This window comes from Alligator mississippiensis, chromosome 5 (genome assembly GCF_030867095.1).
Source record: "Alligator mississippiensis isolate rAllMis1 chromosome 5, rAllMis1, whole genome shotgun sequence".
Taxonomy (NCBI): domain Eukaryota; kingdom Metazoa; phylum Chordata; order Crocodylia; family Alligatoridae; genus Alligator; species Alligator mississippiensis.
Genome location: NC_081828.1, coordinates 220,584,040 through 220,599,057, shown reverse-complemented (window position 1 = coordinate 220,599,057; position 15,018 = coordinate 220,584,040). Strand labels below are relative to the sequence as shown.

The 15,018-nt window shown below is 54.1% G+C and overlaps 1 protein-coding gene across 5 annotated transcripts in view; it reads right to left on the bottom strand.

The window, feature by feature from the left end:
- SMARCD3 (SWI/SNF related, matrix associated, actin dependent regulator of chromatin, subfamily d, member 3) overlaps nt 1-15,018 on the bottom strand; it is a 99,412-nt gene that overhangs the window by 73,978 nt on the left and 10,416 nt on the right. For all 5 annotated transcript variants that reach the window (XM_019499009.2, XM_014604431.3, XM_019499008.2 and 2 more), the window contains one exon: nt 12,164-12,206. In XM_019499009.2, coding sequence (XP_019354554.1) covers nt 12,164-12,206 — 43 coding nt within the window. The remainder of the gene's footprint in view (nt 1-12,163; nt 12,207-15,018) is intronic.

The window sequence follows — 15,018 nt, the reverse complement described above, 5'->3', positions numbered from 1 at the left end:
CAAGTCACACGTCGAGGAACAAGGAACACAGGGTACACCTCAGGGATGAGGGACTCTTCATTACCAACTGTGAACAGAACATGAAGGTGACAGCAGACAATGAGCTATATTGAGAAGGGACAGTGCAATTCTTTTGGCTATATAAACCATCAGAGTCTGGGGCTGGGAGGTAATTACTGTCTCTGTTTGGCACTGGTGTGGCCACTACTGGAACATGGCATCCATTTCTGGTGTCCACAACCCAACAAAGAAGTTGATGAATTGGAGAAGATTCAGAAAAGGGCCACAAGACTGATTAATGGGCAACAAAGCATGTCTTACAACAAGCAACACACAGGAGCTTGATCTATGCATCATATCAAAGAGTAGGTTAAGGGGAGACTGTACACCTATAAGTTCCTGCATAGGGAAAAGTAAGTTGATAATGGGCTCTTCAATCAATCAAAAGGATAACAAGATACAATCACTGGCTGTAAGTTGAAGCTAGACAGTGTCAAACAAGAAATAGGATATGATTTAGCAGTGGAGCCATTGAAACAGCTTGCCAAGGGTTGTAGTTAATTCTTCATCCCTGCTCATTTTTTAATTAAGATCAGATATTTTTCTAAAAGATATATGTTCTAGCTCAAGCAAAAACAGGAGTTCATACTACACTATCATCATGTTCTTTTTTGGCATTATAATTTAATAATGGAGAATACCACTGAAAATATTGCAGTGCCACTGCATGAAGAAGTGGTTTGTCCTCACTTGGGAAACTGTTCATTTTGAAAGAGCGGACCCACAAAGGAAAGAGCAGAAATAGATGGGTTTAGAGACACATGAAAATTAAAGAAGAATGTAAAAACTTCAATATGAATAAATATATTACACATTAAGCTGTTTTGAAATGAGTAAATAAGAGGAGGTGTGGTAAAGGCATAAAAATAATAAATTCTATCAGGAAGACAAGGGGAAGAGAAATTCCTGATCTTTCTCATCATACTAGAAGAATGAGACATTCAATGAAATTGCAGGCAGCAAATTTAAAACTGATGTAAGTAAATACTTTTCATACAACGCACAATTGACCCGTGTAATTCACAGTCGCAAGATATCAGAAATCAAGAGCTGAAAAAGAACTATACATGTATATAGAAGTTCTCATTATCCAAAGCTGTGGTAGTAAAGTCCAAAGGCAAAAGCAAAAGAAAAAAGCCTAGGGGCTGTGGAAGGCCTGTACACCCCGCTAATCCCAGCAGGGCCTACCGCCTGCCAACCTCCAACGCCTGGGACTGGGGAGTGTTTCTCTGGAAGCAGTAGTGATCCTGTTGGAGATTAGATGCTGGAGTATAATGGCCCCTTGGTCCAATCCAGCACAGCAGCTCTTCTGCTCGGCCAAGAGAACAACACTGAGCAGAAGAAGCACGTGACAGATCTCAGTGTATCAGCCTTAATTAACTTGGGGACAAAATTACCTCTCAGACAGGCTGCAGGAGCTCAGTGAGACCAGTTCTACGTTATTCTGTGGGATCTATTCCCTTGGCATACATGGCAGGACGTGTTCTAAAACCCCCAGGAACTGAAACACCTGCCAGACTATACAACAAGGCTGAGTCTACTAGCTAAACCATTTGGGCAGTCTGAGAAGAAACCATTTCTTTCCTGAGTTTATAAGCAAAATCGACAAAATAGAGGTAGGCAAAGCAATAGATTTGTCTCAGCTAAATAGTACCTCAGAACCCTTTATGTAACACGTAAGTAGGTTCAAAAGGAAATCTTGAGCAGGAATTTAGGGCTAAGTTGTAGTATTGTATTCACCTGCTACAACCTGGCATAAGAAGACCTCTAGAACCACAGCATCAGCCACGGAGGTTTTTAATTCAATGATGCTGCCACAGTCTCTGCAGGTCACGTCTGCACAGCCTCCTCCGCAAGCCAAGAAATCAGGCAGCGTCACAGGTTTAGCACAGCCGTGAGCGTGCACCCAGAGGCACTCTCCAACTCCCTGCCTCAGGCATGTGTCTTGCCGCACACCCTGGGCCATATCCTATTTTCTGGGCTTTGAGCAGGAGTGACTGGACACAGTGAGCTTCCAAGTAGCAGTCCTGGGCTCATTGCAAAGGTAGCACAGATCTATCTGCAGAGAGCTGGACTAGGTGCCCTTGCTCAGGGATCTCCTGAAGCTACTCCACATGCTTGTGGACACCATCTAAGTTTCAAGATGAACGAACCTTGCCGACAAGTGACAGTGCAGATGCCTTCGCATTACTGATTGTGCAAAAACTTGGAGATCTTGGACAAGAAGGATGACAAGCTGCTTTAACAGAGCTGCTGGGTTGACCTTCCTTGCACAGGACTATCAAACCCTTCCCTTAGACCCTTTTTTACCACGTAGACTACAAAACAGGGCAACACGTGTTAGGCTGCTGGTGAGCCAGGACAACAGCCCATCAAGCTGGCCAGTCCGGTCTCATGGTTTTCTTGCGCTGCCCCCTTCAACTGTGTCCTTGATTTTATGCTTAGATTGTGAACTCTCTGAGGCAGGCACAAGTACTTCATAGGATCATAGGACAATTGGGCTGGAAGCGAGCTCATGAGATCTTCTAGTCATGTGAGGGCAAGATTGTCCTTGGCTAAGCCATCCCGGCCAAGCATCTGTCCAGCCCGCTCTTCAACACTTCCTGGGATGAAGATTTGGCTCTGTGGTGTTTCATGCCCAGCACAACGCGGCCCTGGCCCCTGACAGGGACCTCCATATACTACAGCAATATCAGTTCCATAAAAAACACTTGAAAGAGTTTCAGACTCAGAACCACACGGTCCATAATGCCAGGGACTGCTGCGCTCTAAAATTAAATGCTTTTCCCAGCAGCCCAGGCAGGCCATCTCGTCTACTCCAAAGGCTTTGAGTTTCCAGGCAGAACTCAATGGATCTCTCAAAAACAACCCATCGTCATTCGAGTTCAAAGTGCAACCACCCAAGCTGTCTCACAGCTCAGAGCAGAAGGGAGGAGTCATCCCTGGCATTGTGACAAGGGGTTTCAGGGAACTGGCCGACAAACCAGAGGCTCCAATGTCAGTGACGGGAAGACCTGAGCCCAGGCGGGAGCTATTAATATGTTATGAGCTCTGCCCTTTGCCATCGCTCTGAATTGGGATCTGTGGCGCTGGAAGAAAGGCATGGTGGAATGCTTGCTCCCGCCCAGCAGAAAGGCATCTGGCAGGGCCCTTGCTCGGCACACAAGACCAGACACTCATTGAACACTGCCTCTTCTCTTACTACTCAAAGGTCTGGCCTTGTCTTTTTACCACTTGTGGAAAGCTGTAGGCGCCGTCTTAGCCTTCAGAGGTCACAATCGCTGGGAGCTGCACCTGCACCTGCCAATGTGTTGTTCTTCCCTGGTGATGCTTCATCATTGGCAACGCATGGAAGAAGGGTGTCCCCCAACCAATCCAATTGCCTTTGGACTTCCTATCCACGAGGGTGCTGCATCTTGACCACTGAAAGCGTATGTCCTCTTGGTACTGTCTGCCACCAACCTGACTATTAGCATGGATTTAATTTTGATACAACTCAGTCCTGTAGAAGGAACAAAGAATTGATCCAATTGCTCTGGGATTCCACAGACCTTGAATACAGAGGTGGTCCTAGACTTCAACCCATATCTGAAGTATTAACAGTCACATTTGCTGGGGCGGGAATGGTGTACGGAGACAGTTTGCACCCATTTTCTGAGAACACACAGCCCTCATGAGAGCTTGGCATCTCCAGAGGCAACACAGCAGCATGGAAGGTATCTGGAAGAGATCAATGCCAAGTGTTCAAACATGCCAAGGTTTGACCTGAGGTCTGGCAGATGGAGGGAACTGGCAATGTCACATCACAGCCTCCAGAAATATGAAGTAAAATCATATTTGATGGGATTCATTGCATTTTCAATCCCTTGAAATGTGCCTAGATTTGCAAATGGAGGAAACAGTGTATAAACCAACTGGTCCAGCCGATCACAGACCTCAAAGATCACTGAAACAGAGAGCAGGTTTATGGAAGAACAAGCTGTGCACATCAGCACATGCCCCTTGCATGCTAATCCTTAACAAATAGTTGAGCCTAAATCCTTGTTACCTCTGGTGAGAAGCTGCTGTCCCCAAGCACTGTGGGAAGGCTCTTGAAGAGACAGAGAGAGCACAGAGAAAAACTCCTCTCTGGATACGATTTGCACACACACCTAACAGGAACAGCACCTCCTACGCCTGCACAATGGCCCTCCAAGTCCTGTCTGACTTTGGGATCCTGATTCCAATCAGAGCTGTTTTTTCCTGGGACACAGGAGAAAACAGAGAGGGGAAGGAGGGGGCTGTGAGTGGTAAATCAAGAGACTGGACAAGTCCTGTGACCACAAGATGCAATGTGGAGCTCCCAAAGTCCTTACGCTACACCCACACCACTTTCTCTGACCGTCGGATCACTGGGCAGGTGTGATCGTGGGGCCTACTGGCTCAGCAGGGATGCAGGAAGTTTCTATCTTTGAGCACAAGGAAGCTCTGGGGAGCAAGAGAGCTCTTTTCCCTGGTACTGCACAGGTAACACTTCCATTCTTGGGATCTGGAGAAAGAAGGATGCTTCATCTCAGTCTCCCCTGTGGGAAGCAGAATGGGGCCCTGCCGCCGGGGCACCGTCTCACGTAATGGAAATAATTCCATTCCAGCCCGCAGCATCCAGGAGAGCTTGGAAACAGGGGCCAGCTGCGTCTGTCACAGACTCCACACGTCTTGTGCAAACTAAGGCACCAAGCATGGCTGCTGCTGAGGCATCAGGGGCCAAGCATGTCCCTGCTAGCAAGGCTCCTCATACCTAGCAAGGCTTTTGGCAACCCACTCAGGACAGGATGTGTGCCCCAGCTGTCTTCAGAGCATGAGAAAGGCAGCAACTGGAGCTGGGAGCTCTTCTCCTCTGCCTCTTCCCGAGGGGCCCATGGGGTCATGGGACTTTTGAGATCTAGATCCAAACCCCGAGTCCTCCTGGGCTTCTGGCACCAAAAGCATCAAGGAACCAGGCAGAACCAGGCTGAGGATCTCTAGCACCTGCTCCAGAAGGACCAGATACCGCTGAGGCTCCCGGAGCCAATTAGCCTGGCAGTGGTGATTGGTGCACAAACCCAATGGGATCAACACCTCCAGAGTGAACCAGGTACCACACTGGATGGCCCCGAGGTCCTGTCCGACTCCAGGATCCTGCCATTCTAATCAGAGCTGATCCTTCCAGGCGAAGGGCGTGCTCTTTGCCCCTGGGCCCCAATGGACCCATCCAGGATGTTTCAGACGCTGCATATGCTCCTCAGAAGCCCCTGGTTTTGCACTACAGGAGCCACAGGACTCGAAACCAGACTTCTCATCAACCACTGAATTACTGACACCAGGCCTGACTGATGCTCCCAGTGGCAGTGGCCAAGCTGAAGGCCCCCACACACACCATGCCAGCAGCAGCCAGGGGACGGGAAGGGAGCGCTGTGCCCGCGGCGCGGCCCGATTCAGTCGTTCTAGCATTCAGGGGTTCCCACACGGAAAGCAGGACTTTGTGCCTGGCTCCCTGTAGGCACTGCACATGCAGCTGGCCCCATCCTTCTGCCAACGCACCTAACACTGTACACGGGGTCACCCTGTCTCACTCTCGCTGCCCAGAAACGCCTCTACCCAGCGACACTGCCCGCGGCACTTGTGCTCGTCTCCACTGCTTGTGGCAGGGGGACCACCCAGCTATGTGGAGTCCAGTCGCACTCAGCTATCCTCAGCACACCAGATCCAGGATCATGGCACCTACTAAATTCAGAACTGCTTATGATTAATGTCTTAAGCAGGCAGCAGCAGGCTCCTGACCATGTCTGTGTAGCAGGGCTGGTCACAAGCACTAGGACATGCCCAGACCCTCGATAGAAGAGTGGATGAGGGTGACCCAGGAGCCCTGGATCCTGCCTGATGGCCCAGACTCCAGGCCAAGCCGCCCTGTGGCATGGGCACTCTGTGGCTCACCAGGAGCCCAGCACTTTGAGCCCACTTAACAGCAAAGTATCTGTGGGCAGCAATACAGGCAGCTCCAACTTTCTTGTCCCATCTGGATTTAACTGCTGCTTGTGCTGGAAAGGCAACATGCTCAGAGCAGAGAGTCAGGAAGCCTGGCCTGACATTGGTCTGATTCACGTGGGCAGGTCACACCATCTCTCTACCGCATCCTGGAGAGACACAGGGCACAAGAGCATCAGCACCAAGTGCAGACCACGCGATCTGTGAGGAGCAGGCAGGCAACCTGCATCATTCAGAGCCTCCAAACCCAACAGGAGCAGCTAAACACAGCTGTGCCACAGGTGATCATGGGCCCACCCTGGAGTCCAGCAGATGCGATGGGGTCCGGCAAGATGTGAGCAAGCGTGAGAGCAGCAGCACTTCTGCTGGCTGGATCCAGAGCAGCTTTCCAGGCTTGCTGGAGGAGACTGAAACGCAAGCGCCTGCCGCCAAGGCCTGACTGCAGACGCTCTCGGCTGAGGTCACCTTGTGCCTTCAGAAGAGTCTCTGGCTTCTTGGGTCAAGGTGCTGGGCACACAGGTGACACTGGCACAGCCATCAGCACACTGGCTCTCTGGAGCTGCTGCTATTGTTTTTCCCACATACGTATTGTTGGTGACTGACGTGGCTTCAAGTTTACACTGCAGTGCCCTGAGAAACCAGGCGCAGCCCATTGTGCCAGGCACAGTGCAAACACGATAGCAGCAGGCCATGACCCATACAGCTGCCAGTCCCACGGGCGGCTCAGGCAAGGAGCAGGCTGGGCTGTGGGACACCGTAACAAACAGGACAGTCAATGTGGCATTCATAGGCAGCGAGCAACAGCGAATGCTTCTCATCCCTGCTAAATCATTGCCAGGCGGTAGCTCCTATACGAGGAGGGAGCAGTGAAACCAGGCTGTGGACCAGGTTGCCCAGAAAGAGCATGAGCCAGGAGCCCAGCGGATGCCCAGCAGAAGGGGGAAGGGCCGCTGGAGGAATGGTCTGAGGCAGGAGGAATGGTCCAAGGCAGGCAGCCAGCCTGGGAGCTGGGCTGCATGGCAGCGGCAGAGGTGAAGGCATCTGGTAGTTGGAGAATCGTAGACAAGCAAGGCTGGAAGGGAGCTCCAGAGGTCGCATCGAGTCCAGCCCCTGCCTGAAGCAGGATCAGCTCTGTCCAAACCAGCCCAGACAAATGCACTGTCTGACCTCTTAGCAAAACGACGCAGTCAGCCCTGGCATGAGACAGCACACCCGAAACTGCCACAGGTAAAGCAGGGGAACTGTGGCGGCCAATCTCCTGCTTCTACAACAGGCTGTTAATACACGCTGGAGAGACCTGGGCAGAACCTGCCCAGTCCAGGCCCATCTGTCCCCAGCACAGCGTCGGGCTGAGCCTGAGTGCGAGGGCATGACTCTGTAGCCAGGACCCTGTGGGGTCGGTCCCAGCAGGGGCCCAGTCCCCATCCCCAGCCTGGGCTACAGCACCCAGCGCATCTGGGGGGAGACTTAAAAATCCCAACCCATGGAGCACAAAGGGGCAGGGACAACCAACAAAGCCCAGGAGCTTGGCCAGGAAGAGGCCATCGGACGTCTCAGTAAGACTAACGCAAACACTGGTGGGAGGGAGGAGTCTGCAGACGGAGAGGTGAGCGTGGCGTGGAGGAGGCCGAAAGACGGGACAAGGAGGGGTGGCAGGGACGGCTGGAGGGGCAGGAAGCAGAGCACAAGGAGCGCTCTGTAATGCAGGAGAAGAGCATGATGGGAAGGGGAGGACCCACCAGGATCAGCCTGCTTCTTGCTGACCTCCTGCTTGACACCCCAGGACTATATCTGGTGACCCCCAACCCGGCTGGTCCCGTCTGCCCACCCTAGAGCCAGACTTTGAGAAGGAGATGCTCAGGCTCAATTTACAGACATGGAGCAATGCAGGATTTGCCAGGCTCCTCACACCTGTCTGTCGTGCAGAGAAGTCGGATGGCTGGAACAGGGAGAGCGTGGACTTGGCAGGACAGCACAAGGCGCGAGTCTGCCATAGAAGCAAGCAGGAAGGTCTTGGTGTTGTTGCACCGCGCGACAACTAGCCTGGAGAGGGGAGAAGTTGCTCGGCTGTGGAACGGAGCAGCACTGGGAAGATGCAGGTACCAGTTAGGCAGCCTTCTGTCTGGGATGGCTGGGACAGGGATGGAGTGAGCGTGACCTTGGAGCCCTGACTGCCGTGCTCTGCAGGTCAGACCTAGGGGTACAGCAATGGGGCAAAGCAACCAAGAATGATGGCAAGGGTTGGGTGGAGCGGTCAATAACTGGACTCTGCACAGGAAGAGGAAAGAAGAGAGGATGGGGAGGAAGAGAACAGAAAGTGTCATCAGCCCCAGTGGGCTGGGCAGTCCAGAAGGAGTCGGGGGAGCTGGTAGAGATGGTAAGTAGTGGCAATGAGAGGAGATTGAAAGGGATGCGGCAATGGTCAGAGGTGGAAGGATGCGGCACAGAGAGCAGAGCGCTTGGCTTGGCTGGGATCAGCTCAGGGGAGCGGTGACCATGTGCAGCAACTCCAAGGAGGGGACAGGCAGCAGGGAGTTGTCTGGGGGAATCCCAGGTTGCCAGAGATGGGCACAAAGGACCTGATGGAGGAGCAGATGCAGAACCAGGACCTGAGCAGCAGTGAGAGGGGAGGGTGCAGCTGGGAGCAGCGGTGGCAGGAGAGGAAATACTGAGAGCAGCAAAGCAGGGAGGAGGAAGTCATAGACCTTTCTGGACCAGAAGCAGGCAAGGGGGAGAGGGCAGAGGTGGGGACAGAAGAGAGGCTCCCTGGAACGAAGGTGGGGAGGGGCACTTCATGGAGCTAGTACTCCACGCTCAGCCTCAAGCCTGGGGATGCTGCGAGTTGCTTGCGTGTGCCTAACCTGTTTGCCTCCATTGCCTGGACTGCATTGCTGGGGAAGAGGCAGGCCGGGAGGAGGTCGAATCGACCTGCAGTTCAGGACAGTGTTGGACACAGCGCCCTGTGAGGCACTGTTAGCAACCACAGGGATGCTGAGGACTAGCAAAGAGCTGTGGGGAGGGTGTGGAACATGCTCAAGGGGAGACAACAGCCAGTCATGCTCAGACAGGCAGCATATGGTTGGCAGGAGGTGATGAGAGAAGTTGTTCAAGGCTCGGTCTCGGGGCCCGTTCAATGTAGTATTTTCCATAATGATGTTGAGACAAAACTCAGGAGCCACCAATGAAATGTGCCAGGAAGCATCGCAGAGCCCTAGGAGGGCTGGCCTAGCACAGGGGAAGGGCCAGGCAACCGCGAGACCCAGAGTGGTAAGAATAAGATGAAATTCAGTGGACAAAATCCTGCACTTTGGGCCTCAACTCAGCAACTGAAGAGAGGTGGCAAGAGTTAGCGACTCGCAGGGCGACTATGAGCCGCCAGCGTCACACAGCTGTAAAGAGAGGCTGAGGCAACCCTCAGGTGCGATGGGTCCAACAGAAACGGGGAAACCTGGACTGGGGGGAGGCACTGGCGAGACTCATCTTCAGCACATCTCTGGTCCCTCCCCTGCCCGTTCATGAAAGGCATCCAAAGGGAGCAGGTGCAGTGAAGGGGGGTCCCAGGTTAAGAATCCTGTCACGTGGGTGAGAAGCAGGGAGCTGGGTTTATTCAGCAGAGGGGAAGGCCGCACAGGCCAAGTGGGGCTGGGACCCCCATTCAGAAACACTGAGTGAGTTCACAGCAGAAGGGAGCTACGAAAGCACAAGGATGACACCAGCAGACACGAGCCATGAGCACATTCGAGCAGGAAAGCAGGTTTGCACACGCACATGCCGCGAGGTTCAAGGAGTAGCTGGGGAAAGGACCTGAGCGAGCTTCAAGGTGACGCGCAATCTGATCTGTCTGTTAACAGGACCATTCAACATGGGGCTCAGGATACCCTCGAGTCAGTGACTCAGGCCTTCTCTGGGCCCATGCCCATGTTTCCCAGGGTCCCACGGCCGGTGGGCAGGGCTGCCTGTGAACAATTACATCTATGTAGAATGAGGCCCGACACAAGCCACACCGTGAGCAACGGCAGCACCTGAGCTAGCTCCCAGCAAACAGCAGCAGATAGCTCCCGGAGCAACTGGCTGCATCAGAGCCCCTCTGTGTCCAGCTGGCTGCAACTGCTGCACATGCTTGCCCCTACTCTGGTCCCTGCACCATGGCCACTGCTGCAGCCTGGGGCTAGCACTGAGGACCCCCCGATCCTCTGTGATCACTGCTTCATCCCTTCCCTTACACAAAACACAGCTGGTTTTCAGGGGTGACTGTAATCCCAGTTCCCAGAAAGCATGAGGAGGAAGGCTGCAAACTGCCTGTCCCTGCTGCAGTCACACAGTTGGGAAGGGGCACATGCCCCCAGGGCGCAGATGGACAGGAAGGCTCTCAAGGGGCTCAGAAGCTTTCCCCAAGCCATGCAAGCTCTGAGTACTGATGGTGAGAGATTCCCCCTTCAGAAGAGGCAACAGTTAAGCTGTTCCCCAAGCTCTGAAAGGAGGGACAGTGAGAAGAGAGGGCTCTGGGAAAGTGTTCAGCTGTGATCATGCTCAAACATGTGACCAAGACCGGTCACTGCCATCCCAGCTCAGCTGTACTAGTGCTGACTTGCGGAGAAGCAAGTTTCTGGTGCTTCTATCACTACAGTTAAACTAGTCTACCCGGCCTGGCCATAAGGACTGAAAGCTGGAGGGGCCTTCTTTACGTTACAACTCCTGCTGGTGCCAGTGTCAATGCCGCCCTGCGTGCCACGTTCTGTCACAGAGATGGGGCCGCAGACGTCACTGCAATACCAACGACTTAACACACGAGGCACAACCTCACGTGGGCAGCCAAGGTGGACCGCCTGGAGCAGTTTTCCATTCACAAGGGAGAAAATAATGTCTTAATGGACATAGGAACTGCATTCACCTCAGGGTGCAGAAGCATCTCCCCAGGGACAGGTGGGGCTCCTGGAGGAACTGAAAGAACAGGGAGCCCCAAATCTGGTCACGGGAGAGGAGACTGCAGAGAACGGATGCAGCTCGGGCAGAGCACTAGGAGGCCATGGCCACCACGACAGCCCTGGGCTTAACTGCAGTCCGACCCCTAAGGCGGCAGCACTTGGGAACTGGATGTGTCCCCATGCAGGAGAGCAGCAGAGGTGAAGGGTACAGATGTCAGGAATGGCAAGAGGGGGATCCTCATGGGACCTGTCTCTATGCAGGAGCAAAGGCAGGCCTTGGTGCTGGAGGTGGCCTGCGGTGGGCAGGGAGGCTGGGCCACAATGGGCAGGAGCACTGACTCGGGAGCAAGAAGCCTGGCACCGAGCATGCGACAGTAGCAAGTTTGCATGAAGCTAGAGGAGGGACTGTCTTTGGGGATCAGGCGGCTGCTGGCCAAGGGAGCTCAGGATAGATGTAATGCCAGGGCTCTGCCCCAGAGAGCACGGGGGGCTGCAGCTCCAGGCACAGACACGGGGACTGCCTGGTGGCTCCGCAGAGGGAGGAGTCCGGGGCCTGCCGAAGGAAGTGGGAGGGATAAGCAGTGGGAAGGAGCTCAGGCGGATTCGATGCACCTACGTGTGCTGCAGGCCCCACAGAAAAGAGCTGGCTGCACTTGCCCTGGGGATGTAAGAGTTAATCATTCCCCGGACAGTCCGGACCCTTTGAGCCCGCGTGCTGCAGGCAGCCACTAATCCAGGGCGCTTCCCAGCGAGTGCGCGGGAGCCCCGGCATCGGCTGCACGGCTGGCCATTGTGACATGCCGAGGAGCCTTCCCTGGCAGCGCCGAACTCCGCGCCGGCTCCGGACCGCACTCAGAAACGGGGATTCAACCCCCTTCGCAGCCCAGGGAGCCCCAGTGCCCGGCGATGCCCCAGGGCCATCCCCACCCTGCCAGCACAGCGCCGGCACGGGGCCCTGAGCACGAGGGGAGGGCAGGCAGGCCGCGGCGTGCTCGTGCTCGTGCTCACGCTCCCAGCCCAGCCCCGGCTTCGCTCTCTAGACCTGCCCCCAGCAGGCTGCTCACTTCTTAATTAGATTTTTTTAAACAAAAAGCGAAAGTATTTGTTAAAATCCATCGGATTAAACAAAGGTGCTGAGCTGACTGTGAAGGGAATAGGAAATGAAAGCGACTCACCCTCTGAGGGAGAATTTTGTCAGCCATCTTCCTCCTCTTGGCACTGTACATTTTTTAAAGAAAAAAACACGTTACCATGGTGACAGATCTAGGAGTAACGAGGCCACCTGCTAAATTATCCTGACATCTCCACATGCTGGTGCACAGCTGTGCAGGCATTGGCAAAAGGGTCTCACCCATGGCCCGTACCTGGGACCCCCACTCCCCATGGCCGGGGGACGGCCCAGAGCAGACCCAGGCTGCCTGCAGGCTCTGAGGAACGAAGCCTGCGAGGTCCCGGACCAGCGGCCTTCTGCCGTGCAGAGCGGCACTGCGTGTGCGTCTGCGCAAGCACACGCCTTCCATGAGGGCAGGGGGGTGCGGGCAGCCACGTGTGCAGGTGTGTGTGCAGGTGTGTGTGCACGCACATGGCGCTTCATGAGTGTCAGTGGATTGACCATGAACATGTTTGAGCAGCTTTACATGTCTCCATGTTTATGCACATCTATGTGAATGCATGACAACACACATGGCTGCATGCGTGGGTGCACATTGTGTCTGGCAATCAGCACATGGATGGATGCACACCTGTGACTGACAAAGACGTGTGTGTGTGTGTGTGTGTGTGTGTGTGTGTGTGTACACACAGAAAGGAGTGCACTCTAGGCACAAGTATGTGTATGTGTCTCCATGCAAGGGTGCCTAGGCACACACTCCCCTGTCTGCACACATCTGTGCACAAGCCACAGTGCTGTTCCAGGTACCCAGCCCAGGCATCAATCATCCCTGGAGCCTGACACGGCTTGTGCCCAAAGTCTTTTGCTGTGGCGAGGGGCCCGCAGCATTCCTCCCCCCTCCCACTCTCTCCAAAGGCCCCTTATGTCTCTTTCTAAAGGGCCCCGTTCCCACGCTCACTAGCGATGTGCATACACCCCCTTCCCTCCTACCCTCTCCCAGTTATAACCAGACCTCACACAGCAGCTTCCCGTGAGCCCAGGCCTGAGGCTACATTTGTGTGTGGAGGGAACTACTGCTACCTCCACTCTCCCAGCCCTGCTAGGGTCTGGTCCAGGGCAGTTGTGCACGCGCACGTGCGCGTGCGCACACACACACACACACACACACACACACACACATGCGCGCGCGTGCGCGCGTGTGCCATGTGGGCAGGGCAGGGACCTGAGGAAGCAGGGGAATGCTAAAGCTGGACCATTTCATGACAGAGGCTGGGTGCCAGCTGGCAGGCTGGGAGGAAGCAGAGGTGCGAGGACCCAGAGCCATCCACAGGAAACACAATTAAGAGGGAGAAGGGAAAGGCAAAGGCAAGCAACAGGCTAAGTCCCAGCCTAAAGGAAATTGGGGCATGTACTACAGCTCCCCTGTCTTCCCACAGCCCACTAGACCACCTGGAATTTACCATCCCTGCCTGTATCATGCCTGCCAATGCAGAGATCCTTATTCCCTGCCCAGACCCTGCCAGAAAAAGGGTGCTATGGGCCCCTGAGCCTAGCCAGATGCAGTGGGAAATTTGGCTCTGGAAAGCAGAGCAGCTTCCCAGGAGGGGCAGGGGCAGGGGCTCCTCAGGGTAGCACAGGCAACAGCTCCAGGGAGAGGAGACACGTGGAGGGAGTGGGGCAAGACAGGTGGCTGCTGGTATCCCCAGGCACGGCTGCAGGGGGTCGGGTGCTCTCCCTGCAAAGGGATCAACACAGGGCTGGGAACCAGAAGCACCAGGTGGATCAGAGGGCTAAGGAAATGTGCTTCCTGCTGCAGCTGGGCCAGCCAGCTCTCCGGGGACAAGCCAATTCTCAGAGGGTGAAGCCCTGAGAACAGGTCAATGCCCCTGGATACCAGAGCGTGCAGCAATTGGGACAGGGTGGGGGGAAGAGGAGGAAGTGGAGGGGATGCTCATGGGCTAGCACCAGGCTCGGCCGTCTGACACCCAGCCGTGCCAAGCCCACACACCCTCCCACAGCATTTCCTTGGAGCACACACACACACATAGCACTGGTGCCCTTTCTGGATGTGCCCTGATGTCCAGATGTGCTGGGACACACTGGAAGTTCACTAGCTGCTCCAGTGCATCCAACCTGGACCTAAAGGAGCTACAGGGAAGCAGTTACAACCTGTAGCCAGATGTGCTGTGCCCTCAGTGCACTGTTTGAGCTGGCAAGCACACGCAGTGCTCGTGCTCCAGATGTGTAGGTGCTCCAGGGGAGCAAGCCCCAAGCAGTTACTGTTTGCAAACCCAGCCTGGAGAAACCGGCTCAACAATTTGCAAATTAAGGGTCTGCTGAGCTCTCACCATTTCACTTTCCAAGAAGATTTATAAGCCATTATAATGCTGCTGTAACAGACTATGCTGCAGCGTACAACAGCGCGTAAACTCTTATGAACTGGGCTGGGCATGAGGTTAAAGATGGGTAACTTCTACCAGAAAAGACAAGGAAAACCAGAAATTACTCCCCCAGCTCCAATAATTTTCTGAGGATTCCACCAGTGATTTAATTTGTGAGAACAATTGTGGAAAGTGAAAGCTTCATGAATCCTCATGCAGATGCATTTTGCCTTAAGGATCCTGGCATGAACATTCATGTGACCAGGCTGAAATCTCCTCAGTTTACCTCCTCTTGCTCATAAGCAAATGCAGGGAGCCAGTCAGCCAGCAGAAACATTACTAGGCCAATCAACCAGTCAGGTGACCAATCAAGGTGCAGTGTGGAAACAAAGTTGAAAGCAGAAGTCGGGGAACGTTCGTTCTGTGGCTGGAAAAGACCTGGCCCCGCACCCAGGCCAAGCAGGCTTATGGCCCCCAACAGCTTGCTCCCACACAACTCGAGGCTTTGCTCAGACAATTCAAGACCAAAAGACAGGGT